At 35.4% G+C, this 21,135-nt stretch overlaps 3 protein-coding genes across 4 annotated transcripts in view; 2 read left to right on the top strand and 1 right to left on the bottom strand.

Moving 5' to 3' along the window:
* Positions 1 to 1,023: 1,023 nt before the first annotated feature.
* LOC132544381 (endoglucanase A-like) lies at positions 1,024 to 6,296 on the top strand. The gene is made up of 13 exons (XM_060207965.1): positions 1,024 to 1,033; positions 1,341 to 1,534; positions 2,164 to 2,751; positions 2,927 to 3,260; positions 3,393 to 3,563; positions 3,890 to 4,077; positions 4,217 to 4,370; positions 4,514 to 4,625; positions 4,768 to 4,930; positions 5,041 to 5,185; positions 5,485 to 5,671; positions 5,818 to 6,008; positions 6,251 to 6,296. Exons 1-13 carry the CDS (start codon positions 1,024 to 1,026, stop codon positions 6,274 to 6,276), a joined length of 2,463 nt encoding a protein of 820 aa, XP_060063948.1. The 3' UTR covers positions 6,277 to 6,296.
* Positions 6,297 to 8,177: 1,881 nt separating this feature from the next.
* On the bottom strand, positions 8,178 to 9,467 carry LOC132544380 (protein PF3D7_1417600-like). Its single transcript, XM_060207964.1, has one exon. The coding sequence runs from the start codon at positions 9,465 to 9,467 to the stop codon at positions 8,178 to 8,180; it is 1,290 nt and encodes a 429-aa protein (XP_060063947.1).
* Positions 9,468 to 14,224: 4,757 nt separating this feature from the next.
* The window catches only part of LOC132544353 (biotin--protein ligase-like), a 35,026-nt gene continuing 28,115 nt past the window's right edge, over positions 14,225 to 21,135 (top strand). The window contains exons 1-3 of one of the 2 annotated variants that reach the window (XM_060207937.1): positions 14,225 to 14,290; positions 17,972 to 18,515; positions 19,310 to 19,477. In XM_060207937.1, coding sequence (XP_060063920.1) covers positions 18,267 to 18,515; positions 19,310 to 19,477 — 417 coding nt within the window. In that variant the 5' untranslated portion in view covers positions 14,225 to 14,290; positions 17,972 to 18,266. Of the gene's footprint in view, positions 14,302 to 17,971; positions 18,516 to 19,309; positions 19,478 to 21,135 lie in introns of both variants that reach the window. The other variant, XM_060207936.1, reaches the window with a different exon arrangement.

Below are 21,135 nucleotides of genomic sequence, written 5' to 3'. Positions count from 1 at the left end.
ATATGTTTTTTATTGGTCATATTACATTCCCATTTATTCTATACCTATTCCATACGTTAGTACTTATATGGACAGACCAATACACAGGCTTACACGCTCTACTTAACACATTTGCGACACAAACACCACCCACATCCGATGTACATAATTCTTGACCAACGAAGAAAAATATGTTCAACTGGACAAATATGTTTATGACCAAATAGGGTATTTGTTTATTGGTCGAAAAGTGACTGATAAAGCACTTTGAGAAATGAATAAAATGCAATGATCGTCATATTTACATGTTGACAATTGAAGTTGGTACAATACATTTATATATAATAGAGAATTCTTATAGAAACTATCTCAATTTTATACTGTTGTCTCCAAACATTAGCACACGAAGTACTTTTTACATGTTTTGATATTCATCAAAGATTTTGTCATTTGTCAGATTTTATACAATGCATTTTATGTCTTAAAAATGCCTTCTTATTTGTTTTTTCTTCAAGATACGATTTGAAAAATGTTGTGACGTAGAAAAGATCGAAATGTTACGCTATGTACGTCACATTGTTCCCAAGGTCGAAGTGACCAGATTGACCATTGTCCGTATTTTAAAGGTCTAACCACATGTGTATATAGCGACGACCACTTTACGCTCCAAGGGAAAGATTATATCCGATATAGATATACACCAATTGACCAAGGATTTGTGTAATTCTTTTTACATAAGAACACTAGTTTGTTGATACATTTGAATAAAAGTGACGTCCACACACACGATTAGATAATATCCTGGTGTTGTTCGTATCATAATAATGATTTTGACTAATATTCTTGTGGATTGTTCAGAATAGTGCCGCAATACTTGTTTACCTACGTCAACGATGAAAACATCCGTGAGACTTGTTTGTCTACGTCTGTCAAAAAACTATAAATACAGATAGAAATGCTGAACGAATTCAAATCGTCAGATGCATGTACTTAATACACATTGGAAATCTTGGACAATTCAACGTATCACAAAGAAAGATCAGCATGGTTGCAGGTGAGTCTTTACAAAACACATCAGTTTTTGGTAATTTTCTACCCATTGTCTTAGAATTACCTTGTGTAAATTGTATAAATTTAACAAAATCTTCGATGCAATGTTAAAATTACAGTTGAGTTACATTATCAAAATATCAGGTAGCTTTTCTTTTTGTTTTAAATTGAGAAAGATAGATATGGAGAAGAAGGGAAATATTAGAGCCTTGATGTCGGAAAAGCAGAAATGACTTACCCGTCCAGAACAAAATATTTAATTTTGAGGTTGCATTCCCTTTTCTAATTTTTATTTAAAACGTCTTTTTCAGATATGCTGCTGATTTTAGCTTTATGCATGACGGCGAGTGCGGATTACTCCGTTCCGGTGGTAGAGAAGGCGGTGTGGGGAGTAGTTCCCAAACAAACTATGCAAGGTGAATGTACCTTCCACATAGGAGAATTTCAAAGGGAAGGAGATTGGCATGTTAATATAACTCTGACCAAGGCAACGCAATCCATTACTGTAAGTTTCCATAAGGACTGAATAACTGGGTTATATTTTGATATTCCAAATTTCTTCAGATAACCTTAATCTCCAACCGTCATTGAAATTAATGAAGGTGTTAGAAATAGATCGATGATTTCTTATTCACAACTGATTGTTTATTCCACATGAGCACTCTGAGAAGATATTATCTAGTGAACTCTAGTGAAATGCCGTATTGATTAAAAGCACCACATGTATATAGTGTTCTTGAAACATTTTGTTTACTATTTCCTAATTTATTTCTTCATTTATTAAATTAACTATCACGTTAAGGTGTCAAATTATACATTCTTTCGGCCTGATATGATTGTCTTAATTTCCCCTCTGGCTTTTAATGTATTCATTACAGTTTTAGGTTATTAACTCATTATTATGTGTAAATTCCAACGTACCAGTGCATTTTTATTTCCATTACGAGCACCAATTTACCAATGATACTCCCGATACTGAGGTATGGTGTGATGGTACGAGTTATCTTGCATTGCTGAACATTCATTTTTTGTTAACATTATAGTTAAAGCATACACAGACACAATGACAACGTAAATGCAGTCTTATCGATAAACCATATGATAAGCATGATTTAATATCCTTCCTCATTGCAGTGGTATATCATGAATGTCACATCACAACATAAAAGAGGGAAGTGGTATTACGGGGAAAACATATATGAACATGGCCCCCAGATAATCAACATGCAGTTCCAAGTACAGTTCAAGTCAAAGCGACCACCAAAGGGAATGTGTGTCACAAATATCCCCTACCCGACCACAGCTCCAACATCTACTTTACATTCAACAACGTCACTTTCTTCATCAACGGTAGATACTTCAACTCAACCATTCTCATCAACAACTGTGATCTCAACAACACAGCAAATCTCAATAATGACCGATGCTTCATCAACCCCAGACACCACAACAACTACAGACGTTACAACAACTCGCCAATCCTCAACAGACGCATCATCAACACAGTCATCAGTAACAACAATGGAGACTTCAACAACACAAACATCAACAACAACAACAAGAAGTACGATGGGTTCTACTGTCGAAATGACGCGACTGACAGAAAACTGGGTGTCAAACGGAAATAATTTTACCAAGTTTAATTGCCGTTTTCCTATCAGCAATACACTTAAGGAATTCAACATCTATATCAACTTAAACGGGCCGTCATCAGGACTGTCTGTGAGTATCAAAACTGAGATTTGTACTGCATTGTTAAATGTATCGGTATATTATCATTTGTACACCCCTTATCCTCTTTAATATGGTCTTTCAAAATTACACTAACTGAAATAAAATCATTACATATATATATATTTATTTAAATATTTAACATTGATATTTATCTCCTTTCAAGATTTGGGTCGGCGCCATTGACTACAGCGATGCCAAAGGCCGGCAGTACAGGATCAAGAACTACAACGAAGAACATCCACCAGCTCTAAGCTTTGATTTCATCGTGAAGTACTCCTCTCCTAACTTTCAATCTGGTTCTTGTTCACTGCATACATCGGGTCATACAATGGCTACCTCTCCAGTCACCACATTAACTACGTCATCCAACCCATCATCGTCATTGTCTACGTCATCATTATCAACAATATCCACCACTGAGTCGTCATTGTCATCCACAACAACAGGACAGAGTTCTACCACTGACGGTAGTAACGTGCAGACTACCACAACACAAGGTCAGTACACTAATAGAAAGGATCGTTATGTATCTATGGCAATCATTATTGTCATTTTGATTATGCTAACAGTAGAAGACATGCTTCTATTTGTACCTTTAAGTTGTTTAACATTTAAACGTTGGTTTACAGACCTGAACACCAAATATGACTACTCAAAAGTATTGGGATACTCGATCTTGTTCTACGAGGCTCAACGATCTGGTGTCCTTCCAGCTAGTAACCGTATACCATACAGAAATGATTCCGCTACAAATGACGGAAGTGACGTAGGATTGGACTTGACAGGAGGATGGTATGACGGTAGGTACATTGGTTTGGGTCCAGGAGTATTTTCACAAAGGCAAACTGAACCTGGGTGGTCGAATGTCGAAGTGGCAATGCATTCGTCTTTCACCTGAACGGGCGTAAATAGGTAAGGGTCACCTGACCGACCACGTGAATTTCCCTGGGTGCTCCGGGTCCCTCCCACAGTATGACAATGGGTCAACAAGCGTGATTAGAAGTTAGTTGATTTGTTTCGCAATTGTTGTAAAACATAAATACATAAAACATAAATGTTTACATAAACAGCTACTTAATAACCTCCTTATTTTCATGCTTATTTGGACGTTTGTCTTCTGATACAGCTGGGGATCACGTGAAATTCAACTTCCCAATGGCGGCCTCTACAACCATTCTGGCATGGGGATTGTCTGAATGGAGAGATTCGTACACGGTTTCAGGGCAGCTCGGACACATGCTTGATTCCATCAAATGGCCACTGGACTACTTCCTAAAGTGCTGGAATGCCTCTTCACAAGAATACTACGCACAGGTGCGTTGCTGATTTAAAACTGAACAAGTACATACTACACTTATTTTATTTTTTAAATTATTACTAACAATTGTATATGCATTGTTATTAAAGGACCTGGGGAGAATCACACAATTGATATGGTTTGTTTTACTCTTAGGTTGGGAACGGCGGACTGGACCATTCATTTTGGGGTCGACCAGAGGAAATGACCATGCAGAGGCCGTCTTATAAAATAAACAAGCTCAGTCCCGGAAGTGACGTAGCAGCAGAAACTGCTGCAGCTTTAGCGATAGGATCTTTAGTTTTCCAGCGTGAAGGAAGTAAGTTAGTCATTTATTATTTCAGGATGTGACGATGAAATTTTCAATACACCTGTACATAAAATAATGGGTTCGACAATGGCACTATTTCTGATCAGGTACATGTATATCTAAGCCCTTTGCTTACATTACAGACAATGACTACGCTAATGAGCTTCTGTCAGCAGCCGAGACACTATATAACTTCGCAAACAACTACAGAGGCAAATACAGCGACGCCATACCGGATGCTAGAAAATATTACGAGTGAGTATGTTCATATATGACAACAGGATCATTCTATTATTAGGAGATCAATTTTATACTTGTTTAGCACCAACAAACAAAACCATTTTTATCAATATAATAATAATTTAGACATATTTAAATTTTCTCAATTGCGTTGCAGATCTTACAATGGTTATGATGACGAACTGTGCTACGCCGCGGCAATGTTATATAAGGCCACGGGAACACCGAGGTACCTCAATGAAGCAGAAGCAATATTTACTCCATCACTAAACAAAAGACCTTGGGCTTTCTCCTGGGACGACAAGACTGTGGGATGTCAGGTATGTAACACATTTATAATGAAGAGCATGTATTTGTGACTTCCTCCAGTTAAAACACCATTTAGATTTGTATGTGTCGTTCCATATAATGATATTTTCTTTCTCTGTAGGTGTTGCTGTATGAAGCTACAGGAAAACCTATTTACAGGGATCTTGTGGCATCGTTCGTGCAATCCTACATGACCGGTAATGACGTCCATCATACTCCAAAAGGTTTGGCATGGCGGGACCAATGGGGTGCTCTCAGGTACTCAGGTATGTTGATTTTCCCGATCCTTATTTGGAGTTAAAATCATATAAAAAGTCGGTATATTCCTTCCCTTACATGTTGCATTGTGCAAATGACAGTTGGTTAAAATTCCGTTGGTGTCAATACATAAGACACACGAGTGAATTACACATTCCTAGTATAAAATCAGAGTTAAATAGAGTAGAGTCAAACAACCCATTGAACTACATAACACAGTTTATATATATATGTAGTAAATTCAGATGTCCCAGTGCTTAATTGAAAGATTGGCATAGCTTGAAAATTCCCAATTGAATTGTTTCAGCGAATTCCGCTTTCATCGCGCTAATGGCAGCCAAGACTGGAATAGCCGATAGCCCCGCTTTAGTGACGTCATTTAGAGACTATGCCCGGAAACAGCTTCATTACATGTTTGGCGAGAACGAGATCAACCGTAGCTACGTAATCGGTTTCGGGAATCATTTTCCAACACAGCCTCATCACAGGTCCAGGTAAGTTGAACTGATGGAGAGACGTTGAATAAAGCAAATTAATTCTTATACTGCATATCAAATATCACACGTCTCCTGATTCTGCAATTAGATGTTTTTAATTATCATTTACATGAAATCTTTCACATGGTTTGTATGTTTTTTAGTTCCTGTGATGATCTGCCAGCTATATGCAACGACAGTAACCAGTATAGGGACAGTCCCAGTCCTCAAATTCTGTACGGCGCTCTTGTGGGCGGTCCAGACAGGAATGGACAATTCATAGACAAGCGCAGTGATTACATTCAGAATGAGGTTGCGTGTGACTACAATGCCGGCTTTCAGTCCCTTGTGGCAGGTAAAGGACCTAATGTCATTTATCATCTCACCTAGACAATGGAATCATCTTAATACCTGTAGTAGTTTATTGTTCAACATTCACCGAACATTGAATTGTAATGATCTTACATATATGGACTATTCGTCCCTGTATTGGTAAGACTCCATTAAGAACTACGTTAGAAGAAATAGGAATATTTTAATTACTTGAGTGTTTTGCTTGGTTGTCTTTTCAAGAAAGGTATCGGTATTTCTTTTCAGGCATTCTGGATCTGGAACTCCCCTGAAATGATACAGAAAATTTGCCATTTACTCTGAGATGTGAAGAAGTATTGTATATTTTGTGATGTTATTGTGATTGTGAACATGACAGCGTGTGTGCCATAGACCCGTGAACATTAAGGATTTCAGAGCGCTAATTCTCCATTGGGTAATATTTGTTTCTTTTCTATTAAATTGTTTTAATTTCTTTATTGCAATAAAATATTACAAACAAATGCGCTGCATTTTGTGTTATATGTTAATATATTCATTGTTTTCTAGGCACTGTTGCCTTCTAACAACAGTGACGCTCTACATAAAGGTTTTACTCACGTACAAACTTTATATATCTTCTCTTGACATCTTCTCTATACTAAAGTGATTAAAGTTGATACATATGTAAATAATACTATCATATTTCAATGTAAACATTGATCAACAACAGATGTACCATTCAGGTTAATTCCTTGGTGATTAACATTGAAATATTACCATTCACTATTAACATTGTACAAAATACATACATGTGAATAGCAGATTTTGATAATTTTGAGTACAACTAAAAAATGGATTAAACTGCTGTTTCGTCCTTCTAGGACTCGTCAATGATAAGAGTTTAAATCAGTCATGGATCAGAGCTTAGACGCATGAAAGGAGGACAAATATATAACATGGAGAAATGAGGCAGGGAAAAAAGTAATGAAAAATGAACTGTAGAATCGTTTGTTACAGTGAGTTCGTTACACTTGTATGTAGTATAATCCAATATCAAGAACAATTAGGAGTTGGTCAGGTGAAGACAGGGCTTTAGGGAGATACAATGTTAAGGATAAAATTATTATTTATCACAATCAGCTTATCCAGTTATTTATCGTCTTACCTATTTACTTTAAATATAGGTTGAATTATTCTGACGCTCTATTCACTACACTATATCTGTCTACAGTTGATGAACATCGGACGATTTCTCGACTTCAGCTCGATATAGAAAGTCTCTATACCGTCAGAATAATTCCTATTACTGTAAATATTGCTGTTTTCGAACTTACGATTTTTATTGGTTTAATACTTAAACCTAGAACCAAAAAAACGTCCTCGATATTCCACGGGTTACGATCACTATTGCTCTGTAAACTTGGATTATGCTATTTTTACTGGTGAACGTAACCATAAATGGCTTTTAGTGTTTGATTAAACCTTTAAGCTAATTAAACAATAGGGGAGATCTATTAGATTTGTTCTCACTAAATTTGGATCGTTGATTTCATAAACAACTTTACGACGGAGGCTTGAACACTAGGTAGCGTCAACCTAGGATTTTAGACACTCGAAAGTTTGCAACACCGCAACAGTGTCTACCCTTGGTGTTTATGCAATGCTGTTGCTGCTTTCATTGGATTCCACCATCCTCCACACGGCTCTCATCATGGCGAACACCTGATCCTATGAAGATATCATAGTAACACTACTATTTACTCCGGCGTTTGTTTACTATAAAAAATATAAATATCCTAAAATCCCGAATTGTTACAAATTGTTTTACATGGTTTTCATACAAACCAGCACAAGAATATTTGCTTTTATATACATTCGTGATTTTGGAAGACATACAAATTTTAAAAAAAAAGACAAAAATGAAAACCCAATCATATGATTCCGTACGGGTAATTTTGATTTCTTTTGTGTATTAATATTCGTTCAGTATTCCTGAATTAAACCAGGATACAACAAATGTACTTAACCTCACATGTAACGTTATCAAACACAGCATCACGTCACAATCTTACCTTAAAGAATAGCAACTAAAATCGGTAACCATATATACAGGATTATCTCCAATGATCACTTGTACCGTCATGAAAAACCATTCCTCTACGTTATGGTATGTGCTTCGTAACAAATATGGTGACCAGATTCAGCATTTGTACTATTCTTCATTTCCGCGATTAACGCTGCCGAATAAAATCACGATGATGTTGCAATTACATGTACTCAGTTGTCGAGCATCCTGATTACATATCTCCTGGTTAATTCTCTCCTGGTTACCTATCTCCTGGTTAATCCTCACCTGGTTACCTATCTCCTGGTTAATTCTCTCCTGGTTACCTATCTCCTGGTTAATTAACTCCTGGTTACCTATCTCCTGGTTAATTCTCTCCTGGTTACATATCTCCTGGTTACATACCTCCTGGTTAATTCTCTCCTGGTTACATGTCTCCTGGTTAATTCTCTCCTGGTTACCTATCTCCTGGTTAATTCTCTCGTGGTTACCTATCTCCTGGTTAATTCTCTCCTGGTTACATATCTCCTGGTTAATTCTCTCCTTGTTACATATCTCCTGGTTAATTCTCTCCTGGTTACCTATCTCCTGGTTAATTCTCTCCTGGTTACCTATCTCCTGGTTAATTCTCTCCTGGTTACCTATCTCCTGGTTACATATCTCCTGGTTACATATCTCCTGGTTACCTATATCCTGGTTACCTATCTCCTGGCTACCTATCTCCTGGTTAATTCTCTCCTGGTTACATATCTCCTGGTTACATATCTCCTGGTTAATTCTCTCCTGGTTACATATCTCCTGGTTACATATCTCCTGGTTAATTCTCTCCTGGTTACATATCTCCTGGTTAATTCTCTCCTGGTTACATATCTCCTGGTTACATATCTCCTGGTTACCTATCTCCTGGTTACATATCTCCTGGTAAATTCTCTCCTGGTTACATATCTCCTGGTTACCTATCTCCTGGTTACCTATCTCCTGGTTACATATCTCCTGGTAAATTCTCTCCTGGTTACATATCTCCTGGTTACATATCTCCTGGTTAATTCTCTCCTGGTTACATATCTCCTGGTTACATATCTCCTGGTTACCTATCTCCTGGTTAATTCTCTCCTGGTTACATATCTCCTGGTTAATTATCTCCTGGTTACCTATCTCCTGGTTACCTATCTCCTGGTTACATATCTCCTGGTTACCTATCTCCTGGTTAATTCTCTCCTGGTTACCTATCTCCTGGTTAATTCTCTCCTGGTTACATATCTCCTGGTTACCTATCTCCTGGTTACATATCTCCTGGTAAATTCTCTCCTGGTTACATGTCTCCTGGTTAATTATACACAATGACACTTCCTCTCTTAACAACTTGAACATAATTGCACACAAAAGATTTTGATTGACAAAGAACCATAACTCATCTTTGACAGTTGAACTGGCCATTAAAAGTACTCTCAAATTCAGTCACAGACTGACAGTGGTTATCGAAAACACTTTTACTGAACGAAGGGAGCTAACTGTGTAAGTCTAAGATAAAATGTTTTTGTGTACGAAACATCTGTCTCATTGACACAGTCTTGTAGTAACGATATTTAAAACACTGAACAATATATCTACACGGAATTAAGGGGAAATCAATGACATATCCCTGGTAAAGAACATTAACAATCTTGCATAAAAGCAGGCGATATACTTGTCGATGATTAGCAAATGTACGAAAGTAAAATTTGCGAAGAAATCTTTTAGTCCAAGTCAAATCCCTATTCGTTCTATTTTCACAACATCAGCCTTGTACATCAAAGAAACCAAAAACGTCTACTAACCTGTTAAACAATCATGAATTATTTTCACAACATCAGCCTTGTACACCAAAGAAACCAAAATCCTCCACTAACCTGTTAAACAATCATGAATTATTTTCACATCTATCTTGTACACCACAAAAACGTCTACTAACCTGTTAAACAATCATGATGAGTCTATATTCACATGTACTGTTAGTAATTATCAGGTGCCTGTGGCACATCAGGTCCATATTTAACTCAGCTGTGACTAATTCTCATGATACAGACCAGAATAGGTCCATATTCACCTAGCCTGTAACAAATTATTGCCCTTGTGTATGCACATCTCCAGAACACTGACATTCGTCAGTGAGACGATACTTGGCAAACGGGAGGAGTCGCGGAGACGGAAAACCTGTAACAAGCTAACTATAATGTCCTTGTGACAGAGGCAAGTTTATTTTAGTCAACAATACAAGATCGTCTCTTTGTTAGCCATGAGGAAATTTGACCGGTCAAGTAATATATATATCTTTACCAGTATTTCTGGCGTAGTGTCGCAAAGTTTTTTTCCCATAGCATTTTGTCCATGTATGTTAAATATCAAATGCAGGAGGGACAGGTGCCACTTAATTAGAATTGTTAAATTTACCTGCGGTCAATATCGTCTGGATATCGGTTCCGGGCCGTTGTGTATTTCGGAACGACCATTTTGTCAAGCGATATCACATGAACTATTGACCTGCGTTGCATCGCGTTCTGATAATTTTGGTAGCTGTTACATGCCAAGATTCCAGAAAAAAGAAAATATTGTTAGTTAAACAATTCACTAAAAATATTATGAGTATATATTCATTGGTAAATTTGTGTATTTTTTTCTTTATACAAAGTTTTAAGTGTGAAACAACCTCTCAAATATGATGAAATAACCTATTAATCAATCCTCGGATGTCGGCGTTTTATTGTCGTCTGTCAAGTGAATAAAAATCAGCCATGGATAATAGGCCACTTCTGTTTGCAAATTTTTGGCTACAGAATCCAAACATGTATGCCTTATATTGAAAAGTGGTGATATTAAAATCATTACGTTTGATGCCTCATTTCAGATTTGATTTAAGTAGCAAGTTGTATGGCGAGAGATGAATAAATGAGTTTCATGGATGGATGGAGAGGAAGAAAAGTTCCTTTGTATCCATAAAAAAACTTATATAAATGTTTAATTAATAAACTTGAACCCATAAGTGTTAACACTTAATCAACAGATAGTATTTACAGGTAAAAGCATTGGCCTTCTGTCTACTCGAGAATTTCTTTATCGTAACGTTAGTAGTCTTAAGACCGTTTTTGAAACTGTTAAGATCGCAATATAGTTCTAGGTTATCTGAAAGGTGTTGGTCTGTGTTATAGACTATGACTTGCAATTTTTAGCATTGTCTTTTACCTTTAGTTTGTTTGATGTTATTTCCTTTTGGATTGCTGTGTGTTTTACCGGGTGATGGCCTTAATTACCTTTTAGGTGTTGACGGGCCGTTAAGATTGAAATAATAATAAAAATAACAATAATAATGATAGTATCAAAGTAGAAAGTCTAAGAGTTTAATTCTTAAAATTTTCGGTGGGCGAGTTGTCGAACCTGGAGACTATTTGACCATATTCAAAATAATATCACATATATATACATTTGTTTTGTGCATTTAACTGGTGACTTTTGTCAAATTAAATTTTATTGTATCTACACATACATTTGTTATTTTTTCACAATAAATTTTCTTATTCTAAATCAAGCAATTCTTCATTTAGAGTGTGGCCGAGATGTACCGGTAGACAACTTTCCTCCGAGTGTGACATGCAATTATTTTCGTTGCAATCACATGTATGCTCAGTGTCTACAGTGCAAGACATACTGAGATTGATATAAAACATTTTTGATATTTTAGTCACCATCTTCCATACAACAACTTAGAGTGGATTTTTGTCCCTTATAGATATATATAGATATGTCCCGTCTATCGGCCGAAGGGATTATCGGGACATCTAAAATTACACCACCGCTCTCGATTTAGATTTGTAACTTTGTATTTGTTTTATGTTCGATGTATGTGATGTAATTTATGTAATGTTTGTGTTTTGATAAAGGGGCAGGTTGCCTTGAGAATTTGAAAAATTAAAAATCTGTTCCAGTAATACGCATCCAACGAAGGGTTCAGTACTGAACCATACCGTCTTTTTACATTTAGCGAAACACTGAACATTCCGGTAATGGGATATGGGGTCGGAAGTAAAGATGATTATTGCTTGGGTTCAATGAAAATTAAATTTATCTTCTTGTTATCAATATATTTTACAAAAGCACCAGATAAAATATGTATTACAATTGTGCATAAGAATCTCATCACATAAGTGAATCCGACTGCCGTAGCCTAAAGGTGAAAAAAGTGGAGTCTAGTAGGCGATTTCGGATGAAAAAAAAACAAACAAAATCGGCACACATCAATGCTAAACTATAAATAGGAAGGTGCATTGAACCAATATTTGAATCATTTCCATACTGACACAATGAAACAGAATACAATGTATTTCGTAATATTGGGAACAAACAACAGAGTATATAAAATCAATTTCTAGATTCAAAATGTTGAGGAAAAAAGATATTAGGGTTTGATGTTATTAATCAGTTAGGATCGAGGTGAGCGATATTGAATGACTTGCCAAAATTAGCACGGCCTTTATTATGTATTTCAGGGTTTCAGGTTAAGTGTACAACATACGTTTACGTACATCATTGTATAACTTAAAGGATGAAATAAAAGTAGTCTAGTGAAGACGCTGTGTACGCGTACGATGGAATCTGACCTATCTGTACCTGCTGAAACACAGATAACTACATATGATAACAAACGTGGAATAGATTTAATTACACCTGTTTATGATCACCTTTATATAACGTTGGTTTCACAATTATATGAATATATATATATGATTTCTCAAATATCCCGATGGTAAATATTGATACATTGAATTGATATACTCAGAAACAAGCATACCGGTTCTGTACAGTAAAAGGACGTGGTATATCTAGATCATACATTTAATTGATGTCTCGTTCCAAACCCTAAGCATTAATTATAAATGTGTACAAATAAATTTGAATCGAATTAAAAATATCAACTCACAAACTTGTAGGTAAACCGAGTAACATACAAACAACATCACCAATAATTTACATATTTGAAAACAATGGACGCAAAAATATTAGCTAAAACGTTTACTATAATTTCCCAATAGAAGTGTTTTTTTAGTAGCTATGATATCTAAGGTTGATAACGTATTTTGTCTGCGATTTAATTGTCACAAGATGGTAAAAATTGGTGGGTAGTTTCAACATAAGTGACCTATCATCCTTAAATATGTTGTGTGCTATTACTATACTTCAATCTTAATCGTGTATGTAAAATCTGAAGATGTCTACTTTCAATGTTAAAATATTAAGGAATTATTCCTTTGTCTTTTTATAAGAACTTTTTAATCATACTGTCGGACGAATATTCACGAAACGTTACATGTAATGTATTCAATAATTGTAATGATTAATTTAAAAACGAGTCTTTGTAAAATTATTTGAATTCCTTAGTGTGAATGACCGATACTTAACCGTTGATTACATTTGACATAGATGTATTTTTCTTGTGATATATTTGTGAAACTGTATTTTTCCCTTCTTTTTTCCGTCTTAAGATAGTTTTTTCCAACCCACATTTTTTATACAATAAACATACACTTGATGATTATGTAGCACCTGTGACTCCTATCGGGATATTTTTCCAGATTTTGACTTAAATGGTTTAGTAAATTATCCAACTACTTTCTAAATTTCCAACAGGTCTTGGTGACTCATTTTTCAATGCATAATCAACGCTTTTTAGTTTACACCTTCGGTAAATCATCTATTGTCTCAGCCTATTTTAGTATTTAGCCTGAGTGAGATATACAGCAAATAACAGGTAAATAACACGCTCTGTGTCTGGTCATGACACCAGACAAAACCCATGTTCATGTACCCTCTGTATGGCATGGAAGGATGTCAGCACGTGCTGTTGACATTGTGTTGCTATTTGACAAATGAGACAATTTATCAGCAGCATAAAAGAGCGATCCCGGCATTCGAGCATGCTGCCAATAGCCAAGATTACTTGAGTTCGGTGTAAGGGGGGAACTAAATTACCACCCTAAAGTGTATAGTACCGTTCAGATATTTTTTGTCAAATTACGTTTCCTACGTCCTCTCCTAATATCAAGATAAGGAATTTAGAATAACAATAGAACAACTAATAAAACAAAAAACAAACGTGACTAAGACTTAATTAGTGAAGTGGTAAATCTGTAATATGAAATTTAGTTCCGCCACTTCACATGTGGACTGACACCGGGGATTCTGATCACCTTGTGAAACTTTCTCTATAAGCTGTCAACAGAGCTAATAACGTGAGTGACAGGTAACGTAACTTTTATGTGTTATACCATGCAAATTATCTAATATGAAGACACTCCGTGTTAATTAATAAGTAAGATTCATGAATATTCTATTTAGTTATTGTTTCCAACAGGCTCACAGTCACAGGGGCACGAGCACATGGGTCTGACATTTTGTCAATAACTTTCTTTCTAAAGCTAGTAAATGCACATTTCATACATATTTCGTGTTTGTAATGCGAGACATTACATTACATTCAATTACAAAACCTTTAATGTTAGTCATTGTAGAGGTATTTTGATTTATCACAGGTATGTTTAGCATCAATGCCAACTGTTAGTTGTTGATTTGTGGTTAAGTCAAGCAACTTTAAATTTGCAAAGCATGTTACCAAAGAATTTTTGACCAAGAGCAGTAAAACTTGAGAGGTTAATTAAAGTCTTCAGCAAAATGTTACTTATACAAACATATCATAGATAGCTTTCTATACAGTATTAGTTTACAAAATACATCTGAAAGAATGCCGGAATGAACATGGTTATCTCTGTTTTCACATTACTCAGAGATAAAGACAGGTAGGTACCTTAATATCAATCAAATGCAAAGATACTCTACAACTTGTGATTCAACTGCTGATGTTGAGAATGAAGATAATTTCATTTTGATATATGATGCCTACAAAAACTGAAGACAACATTATATCAAAACTTACTGCCTTGTGTGAAAAATACCTAGGAATTATTTCAACTAGGTAAATTTATTATAAGTTGAATATGTTAAGGAAATGATTTCTAACTCCATTCTTCTCTTTCTTTGTCTTGTTTCTTGTATTCCCCTAACAGAGGTCATTATTTATTTCAATGCCTCCGCTAGGAATCAAATCCACGACCCCTGGCTTACTAGTCTGACGCTTAACCATTCGAGCTAAAGAGAAGAACTCTTTAGCCGAGCGGTATATTGCGGCAAGTATTTACCAGGATTACATACTCCACCTCTAGGAAATAACTCATCCTTGAGTGTCCAGAGGTTACTGTGGAACTTAAGAAAATAATGCTAAGTGTTATTTCTTGAGTCCCTACATGGGGACCAATGTAACAGAGGTCATTATTTATTTCAATGCCTCTGCTAGGATTTGAACCAGGGACCTTTTGACGTACTAGTCTGACAAGAAACCAATCGAGCTAAAGAGAATTTCTCACCAGCCGAGCGGTATTTATTGTGGCTAGTGTTTACTAGGGTTACGTTCCATGTTTATATTGTACCTTGTATGTGAACTCATGTATGTTGTACGGATGGGCCTTTTAGCAAAAAGTTTATAAAAGGAATGAATGAGTTCTGCGATAACATTGAATAATCGATCATGTTATCCTTTCCTACTTCAAATATTTAACAGCCAGGACAGAACTCTATAAGAAATTATCCAATGGAAATAAAATTCCAATTATTTCCACAAATCAAATTTTAGCAGGGCATCTTCTCTAGAACATAATACTGAAATATATGTAAATAATAGGTTTCTACAACAAAATTTGTCTTAGCATCTTGGACATATACTTTAAGTGGTGTGAGATATTGGAGACTTGGCCCAATGCATACCTAGGATGCTGTATTAGGGATGTAGAAGGCCTCCTCTTCTGATCATCAGAACCCAGTTCTACACTATTTATGTTATAACTAGGTATGATCCCCAGAATACGGAGAGCTGTACAAAGGAGGAATACTGTACTGATCCTCCCATTAATTGGTGCATACTGAGACAACAAGAGGTTTAAGGTCTCCTCTTTTGAGCCCCATCCTCCACATCATATGTAAACACAATATTGCAAATGTGCAACATCACCACGACCTTGCACCGCTAATGTTTCCAGACAGGGTACATCATAACATTAACACAGAGCACTTTGGAAATAGATACAAGCAAGTTATCCCACAGGAGTTCATACCAAAGAAGCATGTAGAGCAGGTGGAGAGTTCCTGGTAAAGTGCTAACACCTCTCATCCTGACTCACCCTATATTCCCTCCAAATATGGCTGCATATGAAGAAGTCAAAATTGACATAGAGTAATGTCATAGGAAAATTCTTACTTGCTTTTTCTAAACATTACTGAATAGAGACATAAACTTTACTTGATTTGCTATTCAAAGAATGGTCTGTAATAGTAGGAATGAGGCCAATGATAACATATGATATATATAATGACGTATGAATGTAATATAATTGTGTAGAAAAAATCGAAAGTGGTATCCTAAATTATCATATTACAATATAAAACATTTCAAGCATACATGTTTTGTCCATAATTTAGCATTTCTCCAAGGATAACAGGAATTAATGCTTACTGATAATGATTAAATTCATGACAGGAGGATGATTACAGGATAGGTTTATACTAACACAGTATATACATGTCCTCTCTTTTCATCATCCATAGGTATCAACTGAGCAGTCTTGTGAATTATAATCTCTAGCAGGATTTCAGATTTTAAAAAGATACAGGAAAAATGTTGCCATAGGTTGTCATAATTTCATCCCACTGTCTGTTCTTCATTTCTCCAATCAAAATTTATTGAAGTTTGCTGTCATTAATTCAACATTATGAACAGTAGTAAGCTTATGGAGATATGAAAGATCTGGGAAAATACACAGTCAGTATTGATTGCCCTTGTGTTTGTAAAGTGTTCAGTGGAAGCTAGTACATGCACTTAAAGGTAGTGATTCAGAGAGGTTTAACGCTAACTTTGAGGTGAACATTTCAACATTTTGAATCGAGAGCTGATTGATTGATACAGGAATTCGAAGAATGAACTGATTTACAGTGAAATTGTTGTCATTGTTATCTGTAGTTTAGTGCTTATTAAGGTAGGAGAATTTACTGATAGTGAATGTGTCATCTATTCAGAATTTATCGGGCTAAATGATTAACCAAGGAAGAACTGCTATATAAAATTATTATTAAACATAATTTATAGAGAGTTGACCAAGTATTGCAGGGAAAAAGAAAAAGTTAGATAGTAATTGAAAGCTGACTTAAGTAGAGAAAATTGAATCAGTGAATTTAAACCTGTCATCATTATAATTAAAATAGACGTAAACCTTGCTGATTGATCCAGGGAGAATAAACAACTCTGATAGTTAAAATTGTCATAATTTTTCATGAATTGAAGGCTGACTTAATAATTTGAGGCAAATGAAGTGATAAGTGAACTTATCATTACTGTTCATCAATTTGAATTGATTAAGAGCTGATCAGTACTGTTACTGTACATGTGTATGCCTGCTTCAGTCCCATTAACACGCAACAAGCCATATGGCCATATGAAGATATAGGAGGGGAAAATCATGATGGACCTGAACCGACATAGAGAAAGAGAATTATATTATTGATCCATACCTTACCAAACCTTGTACAGACGGGCTCTCTTGTGTTTCTCTGCCATTACTTGGAGTTTTATACATGCATTTCCATTTCAGATGGATATAAATTTGACTTTTGTCGCATGTAAGGGTTAAGATGTCAAAGCATGCTGCCTGTCAATTATTCAGATCTGGCAGGATTGGTTATCATACTTAAATATGTATTACACATATGATGGCCCATATATCATGTAGATTATTATTGTAACAAATGTATATGAAACTGAAATGAAAGAAGATTCTATGGATTATCGCATGTTATGTTTTTAATTGCAGTGTAACTGCGAAGACCACTGAAGACAACTCTACTCAAAGATTGGTTGAACACTGCAGTGTACATTATATTGTTGCAATGCCAACTTGGATGTATTTTTAACAGTCAGTTTTTCTGGCATTGATTGCTAAAGGCAATAATCCGACCTAGTTAACACCAAACTACCAGTAAAGAGACATGATGAAATGGTGACTGGATTTGATATTACAAGAATGTTAAAATGTCTCTTCTGTGAAAGTGACATTAAACTTGACCTTGTCTTTTTATTAGCTAGCTGATATATTTTGAGTGGACATCATGATACTTTCATTGGGATATGCGGGTTTGTACCTAGTGCAGTGGCTGGTACAGTGGACGAGAAGAAACATGTTCAGACGAGCCATTTCTAAGGTGATAGGGTCACAAGGTTTAAGTCTCGTGGTTCAGAGGTCACCACAAGGATTAGAAGACCTGCTGAAATCACTGAACATATGTACTTCAACACTGGAAACCCAATGCTTACTGAACCCTAACAGGAAGGCTGTCATTTCATCCTTAATGCCACAGGTAGGTTCAAGATAACAGTTTTCTCAGCTGTGGTCATATAGTCCAGCATTTTTGCTGTCTAATTTATACATGTCTGATAAAGATCAAGGCAAAGCTGGATCAATTTACTAAAAATTTTCTTCTAGTTAAGATAACAATATCAATTTGAAAATCAATTATATTTATAGATACTGTCTCTCTGAAAGTAATTTAATATTTATCATGACATTTAAATTTGAATTGAAATTGATATATAATTCAGCTTTATCTAATTAGTGTTTATATATTGATAATGATAGAAAAAATGATAAAGCCTTTTTACATATATTGTTTAGTTTATTCTGAAGTTTAGTGATTAATAATTTCAAATGTGATTTGTTCTTCAATGTGAGCTTGTAACATTGTAATAATTGGAATTGATGAAATAATGCTTTGAAATGTGTATAAATATCACCAAAAGGACATTTTTTTACACAGATCAATATTGTTAGCATTTGATGTGTCACAGTGATAATTAATATTGTAAATTAATACATTGTCTATCATGCCTTATTGGACATATCTAATCCTTACTCTTCATAATAACATGAAATATCCAACTAATGGTTTGGAAAGTGAATGTTTTTGTGATTAGTATTGTCAAAAGAATATTGCACATTTACAATATAATTAAATGGGAATCATGAGTTTGAAAAAAACACCAGTGATAAAATTTGAATGAGAAAGTTTAAGTTTATTGTTACACAATGATCAATATGACCCTCATTCTCAACAACCTACTGTAAATAATGGAATCCTTCCATTGTCATCTATAGGTGGAAGTGAACCTTTCAGACTGGACATCATACTATGCCATGCAGAAACATTACCATACAGAGGGTGGAGAAGAGAATATTAATGTCTTACTGGAGGCTGTAAGGCCAACAGATCGCAGTAACTTCCTCCAACGGGAGTTCTCTGTTCCAGAACCTCAGAAAATACATGTAAGTTTTCACGATACATTTTTAGGCAATTTGACTTGAAGGCTTTGTCCGTTGTTGTGTGCTGTGCATAGTGTGTAAACTTTTTCTTTAAAACAAGATTTCAACAATCTTTGGCCTGATTCATCAGTTAGGGTAGGCAATAATTTTATTAAATTCAGAAAGTTGATTTGACTCCAAGGGCAGGGCCAAAAAAGGGAAAATTAGACAATATTTTGCCTCAAAACGCTATTATTTTTTAATGCTTGAATGGATTTCAACCAAATTTGGTCTGAATCATCGTTGAGAGTAGAGAATTATTTTCTAAAATCGGAAAGGTAGGCGGGCGGGATGGGCAAGTTAGTTTGTCAATATTTTGCTTTAAAATGCTACCCTTTGTTAATGCTTGAATGGATTTCAACCAAATTTGGTCTGAAACATCATTGAGGATGGGGAGTCATTTCTTAATGACCTCTTCTCAATAACCCAAAGGCCAAGAATGATGACATAAGACCTGTAGCATGATAAGATGAAGAGCTACCAACTTTGTTAATATGAATGACATTTGCTCGCTTTCAAAGTCACAGGTATCATTTGTGTTAAATGTCTAAATGACTTCTTCTCAATAACTGAAAGGACCACGGTGTTGATATTGGACCAGCTTTCAAGGTCAGAGGGTGAAATGTGTTGAAATGCTTTAGCAACTTCTTCTCAATAGCTGAAAGGCCAAGGGGCTTGATATTGAGCCTGTAGATTGCTTTTTCAACAAGCAATATGTCCAGAGTTATGGCAATTGTATAGTGTATGTTTAAAGAATAAGATTTCAAGTTCACAGAAAATGTCTCAATGAACCAAAAATGTCTTCTATGTAAGCTGTAGAGTAGTTAAGCAATTGATTTTAGGCTTATTTTGCCCCTTTCATATATATAGACCTGTCATTATAGTCAGATAACTGTTAAGGCCCATGTCTGTATAAGAAATGTGGATCAATGGTACGCATCATTTGATATGACATTTTGTAAAATTGATCAATATTTCATACCGAACGTGCAAATATATTGAACTACCATGGAAGAGGGCAAAGAGCTGAAAGTACAAAACATTGATTGCTAACCTGTTTAACATAATTTCTGGCATGTTAACTGCTACATTGTGTAGACCTCATAGTGTCAAATGTTCTTTGTACATATATGTAAAAAGTATTGGCAGATGACCCACACTGGTAGATAACCCGCTGCTTATATGATGAAAATCTTGTATGAATCTATCAAACAATACATAAATACACATAGTTACTAATTTACATTATCTATCATTTGATCGTCAGTGATGTAGTCAGCTGTGACCTTGAGCAGGTAAATTGTAACTCAGATTTGTGATAAGGTATATATTTATTAAGACCACATAGTGGAGCCCTTACTGACCTGTCTTAGTTATTACATACCTTATACTGTAAAAGAAAATACACTAATGAATCAAAACATTGGCCATGTTTGTATATAGTGTATGGATGCCCCATGAACAATACAATGTACACTTATTCACCAAATTGACCCAGAAAATGACAAAGCTGGTAATGTTTCAAGGTGAATCTGTTAGGCAAGCTGATCATGTTGATACAAGGACGATGCAACTTTCCTCAGTGATTTTGAGAGATCAGACTTCGAAGAATTGAAGAATTG

The sequence above is a fragment of the Ylistrum balloti genome, unplaced genomic scaffold, assembly GCF_031769215.1.
Source record: "Ylistrum balloti isolate Yb309-2 unplaced genomic scaffold, AGI_CSIRO_Ybal_v1 Utg369794, whole genome shotgun sequence".
NCBI lineage: Eukaryota > Metazoa > Mollusca > Bivalvia > Pectinida > Pectinidae > Ylistrum > Ylistrum balloti.
This window is presented reverse-complemented; position numbering and strand designations above follow the sequence as displayed.

Bases quoted from the DNA above. Each gene is read 5' to 3' on its own strand.
- LOC132544381 (XM_060207965.1), top strand. The intron at 4,371-4,513 runs GTGAAGGAAGTA...CTTACATTACAG, and splicing joins AGGATCTTTAGTTTTCCAGC to ACAATGACTACGCTAATGAG. The intron at 4,931-5,040 runs GTATGTAACACA...CTTTCTCTGTAG, and splicing joins ACAAGACTGTGGGATGTCAG to GTGTTGCTGTATGAAGCTAC.
- LOC132544380 (XM_060207964.1), bottom strand. From the start codon at position 9,467: ATGGCCAGTTCAACTGTCAAAGATGAGTTATGGTTCTTTGTCAATCAA.